The sequence below is a fragment of the Lipotes vexillifer genome, unplaced genomic scaffold (assembly GCF_000442215.2).
Source record: "Lipotes vexillifer unplaced genomic scaffold, Lipotes_vexillifer_v1.1 scaffold1177, whole genome shotgun sequence".
Taxonomy (NCBI): Eukaryota; Metazoa; Chordata; class Mammalia; order Artiodactyla; family Lipotidae; genus Lipotes; species Lipotes vexillifer.
Genome location: NW_006789843.1, coordinates 454866 through 461636, shown reverse-complemented (window position 1 = coordinate 461636; position 6771 = coordinate 454866). Strand labels below are relative to the sequence as shown.

Sequence of the window (6771 nt, the reverse complement as noted above, 5' to 3'; positions counted from 1 at the left end):
AGAGGGGCGGGGCAGAGCCGGGTCGCTCTTGTCAGCTGAGGAGAATGATTCATAGAGGAGGGTCAGGAGAGAACAGTTGAGTCTGTGAAAGCACACTTAAAAGGCTGGACTCTTCTCCGAGGGAGGGAGGGGCAGGAGAGCTAGCAGGGCCTCGGGCCTGACTCCCCCCTCAGGCCGTTCGCCAGGCCTCTACCGAGTCCTGGGCCTTGTCGGGGGTGGCCGCGAGGCGCCGGTTGCTGGGGGACCGGTGACGTCGCGGGGTGAAAGTTGAGGGGCGGTGACGTCGGGCCTGCCCGGGCGGAGGCTGGCGGGTTGGAGGCAGAGGGAGGGAGGGAAGGAGGGAAGGAAGGAAGCTGGGAAGAAGCGAGCGAGCGAGCGGGGGCGCGAGGCGTTTACCTGGAGGCAGCGGCTTGGGCGCGCAGAGCGGCCGCGGCTCCCCCGCACCTGCGGCCATGGATGAGGAGCGCGCCCTCTACATCGTCCGGGCCGGCGAGGCGGGGGCTATCGAGCGGGTCCTGAGGGATTACAGCGATAAGGTAAAGAGCCCTGGCCCCGGGCATGCGGTATAGCACCCTCGGGCCGCCCCCCGGGCTTGCACATCGCATCCCTCCCAACCCCCTTCATTCCGGGGATGCGCGTTGCTCTCCCCTGAAAACGTTTCCGGCTTGGGCATGCGTGTTTGTGCCCCCAGCCTTTTCCATCCGTGCATCCTGTATCCCCCCCCCGCCCCCACCCCGGCGCCCACCCCTCTGATTCCGGCCCAGCAGTGTGTCCCACGGTCCTCTTCCCAAGCGTGCAAGTCACACCCCCGGAATCCGTGAGCGTGCGTCTGTGCCCCTCTCATGGATGCATAAATGCACGCGAGTCCTCCTCACCTGCATAGCTTAAAAATAACTTGTTTCTGTGTATAAACACGGGCCTTGACATGCATAAAACGTATCGGCCACGATGGCAGTTCGTTATATACGTACAGGACTGTACAGTTTTCAATGCGTGATGTCTCATATATATGGTCCAACTTGATTCTCAGAGAGTTTACAGGGTAGATAGCATCATCCTCCCCATTTTATAGATGAGAAAACCGAGGCACTAGGAACTGAAATCACGCCAAGGTCATGGACATACTGTGTTGTAACTGGGGGCAGACTAACTCCTAATAATACCTGTTGTTTGTATCACATTAACAGCTTTCCCATCCATTATCTCCTTCAATCTTGACAGCAATCCTGTGAGGTTTTATCTGCGTTTTTTAATTGAGATTCTAGATCGGTTAAGTAACTTGCCCAAGGTCATACTTCTGAGCTGGGATTCCAACCTAGGTATTATTCTTTCCACTTTACAACTCTGCAGGAAAAAGGTATCTTATATATCCCAGTCACTTCTCTGAATGTCGCTTCAAGCAAGACCCGTTAGCTCTCCATTACTTTACCTTCCAGGAGTTTTATATGCTCACTCTTGAAGGTAACATACCACACCTTTATTCTTCCATTTAGAAGACCACTTTATAGAAATAACTGACTTCTGTGAAAACACACCCAACACCATGTCACACCCTAGATATAACATCTTTCTTCCTTTCATTTGCCTCCATTCATAATTTCCCTTTCTGTGTTTCTGTGTTTGCTGTGTGCCCACCACTGCACTTCCATACACTTTGTATTGTTGAGCTGCCAGTATGCCATTTCTGCTCCATGTGGAGAAGATAAAAAAATAAGGCACCTGCACTCCCATTTAATCTTCCCAACAATCCTATGAGGAAAGTGGTGGTATTCCCATTTCACAAATGATAAAATTTAGGATGATGTTACCTCAAGTCCACACAGTCATTGAGAGATGGGGCTGAGATTTGAATCTAGGTTTTCTGACTGCTCTTTTACAGTACTATGCTGCTTTCTTTGGGAGGATGCATGGATGCAGTTCTATTCATATCTTAGCTTCCTCACTTTCTGATATGCTTTACTGTTGCATATCTGCATAATTTAGGAGAAATTAATTTAATGCACAGATGTACATATTGTGGAGATTACAGTCATCCCTTGGTATCTGCAGGGGATTGGTTCCAGGACCCTATACCTCCCCCATGGATACCAAAATCCATGGATGCTTAAGTCCCTTATATAAAATGGCATAGTATTTGTATATAACCTACACACATCCTCCCTTATAGTTTAAATCATCTCTAGATGATTAGATTACTAATAATACAATGTAAATGCTATGTAAATAGTTGTAAATACAATGCAAATACTTTGTAGCTAGTTGCCAGTTAATTCAAGTTTTGCTTTTTGGAACTTTCTCCAATTTTTTTTCCAAATATTTTTGATCCATGGTTGGTTGTATTCACGGATGTGGAACCTGCAGATATGGAGGCCTGACTCTATATTCATTCAACTTGATTTATAATTGCTTTCCAAAAAAGATTTGAGGCAGCTACAAACTGATTTTCAAAAGAAAGAAATACAACAGAAAACTTGGCCATTGTATTGAATCAAGTAGTGTTTATTTAGCACTTATTATATCCCAGGTATCCAGCAATAAATAGGAACTTTCTTCTATGCAGAAGGGAGGAGGAAAAAATCTCGAACTGGATCTTATCTCCTCCTTCAATATTTTCTCCTTCCCTTCATGGCTAAACTAATTAGAACTCCAGATTTGCTTCCTCCAGTTTATCTCTTCCTCTCCTTGATCTCCCTTCAGGTTGGTTTCCATTTACCACTCCTGGCCAAGTGCTGTCAGAGCTTAAGTTCTGGACATCCCCAGCTCTCCTTTCACATTGGGAATGGCTTTAAAGTTGTAATGCCCAGTGTGTATCGTCTGGGGTGGTATTTTGGGGACCACGCTTGAGAATGCTGTGCCTTGACGTGGACCGGCGCGGCCAGCTCCTTCAGAGAAGAGCTCTCATGTTTAATGCTGATTATAGTAGGTCCAGAGTACAAAGAAAATAGCTGAGTTTTATGTTGGCAGTGGGGCTTTGCCCCTCAAGGCAGGAGACACTAGAGGCAGATGAAGGAGAAGGGGAAGCATGATTGCAGTGGTCTGGCAGTAAGAATGGGGAGGTGGAATTAAATTGCCCTGCTCTATGGGAAATGGAGTCTGAAACCCTGAAAAAGCACCTGGGTATTACCATGTGCCTCATTTTCCTTATCTGGAAACATGGATTTGGGAAATGCTTAGAGTGAAGTGATTATGGGGTATTGAGGAGTCTAACCAAGAAGGGAAATGAATGATGTAGAGAGAGAATGATTGGTTCGTCGTTCTCAAAAGAAGGCAGCAAGTATAATGGAAAGAAGGTGGAATTTGGAGTCAGATAAATCTTGGTTCAGATCTGCCATTTATTAGTGTCATGACTATGGACAAGTTATTTTAAGGCTGAGTCCCAGTTTCCTTATCTGTAACATAGGGTTCTATCACCTAAGTTGTTATGAGACCTCAATTAAGTGAAGTATAATGCTGAACGCTGTGCATAATGCATGTAGGAGGCATTCACTAATGGTCAAGGTGCTCAAGAGGTCCTGCGGCAAGAGCACGGGTTCTGGAGCCAGACTGCCTGAACTCTGATCCCTGGCTTACCATCCGCGTGGCATAGAGCAAGGTACTTAACTTTGCTGTGTCTCAGTTTCCTCATCTGCCAAACAGGGATAATAATAGTACCCACATCATAGGTTTGTTGTCAGGATTAAATCACTTATATGTGTAAATCATTTAGAACAGTGCCTGGCACTGAAGAAAAACCCATAACTGTTAGTTTTGAACAAAAGAAGTCAGGAATTAAGCATGTGGCATGGAGTTGACGTAGCCTGATTAAAAAAAAAATTAGAGAATATACTCCATTCTTTCTCTTTTTCCTTGACCCGTGCACTTTTTAATGGTTAGCAAAATACCTTGTACCATGTTTAAAGTAACATTTACCCGTCTGGCTCCAGGTAACATCTAATTTCTACTGTGTTAAGGAGATTCTAATTTTCAAGATTTCTTTCTTCATTCACTGACCCTTCTTGTCTTGGGGAGAAGGAAGATCTATCTACCCTAGAAAAAAATGAAACTTGTCTGTTTCTCAAGGGCATAATGCAAGTTGACTCAGCATAGGAAAGTAGTTTTTAAAAATAGGAAGAGTGTTGTTCTTTTTCACTTTCAGTTCATCTAATAGCATTTATTGAGTGTCTGCTATGTACTATGTATTATCCTATGTGCTTTCACATGTCATCACATATTAAAACTTATGAGGGTGACTAAAGTATTCTCCCTTTTTTTTGGGACTAGGAAATTGAGGTTCAGAAAGACAAAGTAACTGTCTACAGGCCTTAGGGCACATAGCTAGAAGTGGCAGACCTAGTCTTCGATTCAATATCCAGGGCTCTTTTTGCAAGGCCCTGTTGGCTTGCCACTGTCTATTCTGTGTTATTGAGCACAGAAGAGAAAGGGTTTTCAGGACTATTTCCTTTGGCTACTGTTGGGTCCCAGTCACTCCACTCCAGTAATAGAATGAGCTATTAAGGTGGGAAGTATATATTGCTCTAGTCTAGGCTGTCCAAGCTTCTTCTCCTCCCCTAGGGCTTGTTCTGCTAACAGATTTAATAGAGAGATTGGTTGGCATCATTATGATTATCAACAACAAACAGTGATCAAGAGCCTTGAGGGTGCATAGTAGTATCTTAGTTCCTTGAATCCAGGGTATTTAGACAAGAAGGAACCTCAAAGATCATTGGGTCCAACACTCTCAATTAATAGGAGAAGAAACTGAGGCCTAGCATCATCATCAACTATGTTGATAACCAGAGAGGTGGCTTGGTGGCCATAGAGGCCACCTAGACATATGATTACCCCTTAGCAAGCTCCAGTAGGATTCCATTATGGAAGTGTGGCAAGTTTATGGCCAAATGAAAGGTAAAAGTTATTTAAGATACAGACAGGCATGTAGGTCTCTGAGAGTAGTCCTCATAAGAGAGGAAAACAGCACTGATAGCAGTGAGGTCTTTATTTATGTGCTAGAAGAACCTGATTGATAGGGACCTAATATTGGGACAGTTCTAGAAGTACAGCCTCCACATTTGAATAGGATATATAAATATCCTGGACTATGTAAGAGGACTTTTTGTTTTACACTTTGAGGTTGCTTCTGAATGGATTGGCATATTCTAAATTCAATTTGTACTGCCTCACAATACCAGTATATTTGCTAATTAAATTAAGCCCTCATGTTAGTTAGGGCTTTTGAAAGCTTGCTTTCCTTCCTTCCTTTATTTCTTTTTTTTTTAAATGTTGCGGTTTTGTAACAGGATCAGCCTTGCATTTAAAAAGAAAAATAAAAATTAGTCCTTGATACTATTCTAAATTATCACCTTGAGAGATTTAATTCTATGTAGAAACCTTTTAAAAGATATTTTTATAACTTAACAAGGGGCTTTCCAAAAGACGATTTCTTTTTCTGTTCCCTTACCATAAAGGCAAAAAAAAAAAAAAAAAAAAGTTTAGGAGAACTATTACATTGGCAACTAGGTACATTTATTCCAGATAATGTGTGGAATTAATATTTCACATATAATGGCAAAAATTAAGCTTCTTGTTTCTAAGTGCAATTATGTGTTTTCATTTGTAGTGAACCTTTACTAAGCTTCAGTTTATAACCATACAATCTAATAATTCTTTTTTTTTTTTTTTTTTTTTGCGATATGTGGGCCTCTCACTGTCGTGGGCTCTCCCGTTGCCGGACGCGCAAGCTCAGCACCCATGGCTCACAGGCCCAGCCGCTCCGCGGCATGCGGGATCCCCCCGGACCGGGGCACGAACCCGCATCCCCTCCATCGGCAGGCGGACTCCCAACCACTGCACCACCAGGGAGGCCCCAATCTAATAATTCTTGATCTTTTATTCAATGTTAGTTTTTAGTAAACCTTGGGTCTGTAAATTCCTAAGTTATAGTCTTTGTTGTTTCTTCCTTCCTTTTCTTCTTTTCTTTCTTTCCTTGCTCATTCATTAATCTATTTACCTTTTATATAAAATTTTTCTTTTAATTATAAAAATAATATACCAACAATGAGTTTTGTCAAAGGAATCACCAGCAATTCCACCAGCCCTATATAGTTGTTTTTATTTTTGCATTTTTAACACTCAAGGCTTTGTTTGAAATCATCCATACATTTATGTAGGTACTGTCATCATAGACATACAGTTTGATGTTTTACTATTTTTCCACTTACTGCCATCATAAATAATTTTTCATGTTGTTACAGAACTTTTTAACCTTTTTTTTTTTTTTTTTTTTTTTTTTTTTGCGGTACACGGGCCTCTCACTGTTGTGGCCTCTTCCGCTGCGGAGCACAGGCTCCGCGGCCATGGCTCACGGGCCCAGCCGCTCCGCGGCATGTGGGATCTTCCCGGACCGGGGCACGAACCCGTGTCCTTTGCATCGGCAGGCAGACTCTTAACCACTGCGCCACCAGGGAAGCCCTAGCCATATTTTTTAAAAAGTGGCAGTATAATACTCTCTCAGATGAATGCACAGTGATTTATTTCATCAGTCTCCTGTTGTTGGATATTCAGGTTGTCTCTTTTTTTCTTCCATAATACTCGATAACACTGCAGTGAATATGATTACATATATAATTTTTCTTTCCCCTGGATGATCTCATTAGGATAAATTTCTAGCAGTAAAAGTTCTGGGTTAAAGGCTGTGAATATTTTTATGGTTTCTATTAGGTGCTGCCAAATCACTTTCATTTTTTTTTTTTTTTTTTCTGGTATGCGGGCCTCTCCCTGTTGTGGCCTCTTCCG

The 6771-nt window shown here is 42.9% G+C and overlaps 1 protein-coding gene across 1 annotated transcript in view; it reads left to right on the top strand.

The window, feature by feature from the left end:
• The first annotated feature begins 344 nt into the window (after positions 1-344).
• Positions 345-6771, top strand: part of RIC8B (RIC8 guanine nucleotide exchange factor B) — a 119627-nt gene continuing 113200 nt past the window's right edge. The window contains exon 1 of the mRNA XM_007462870.1: positions 345-536. Coding sequence (XP_007462932.1) covers positions 453-536 — 84 coding nt within the window. The 5' untranslated portion in view covers positions 345-452. The remainder of the gene's footprint in view (positions 537-6771) is intronic.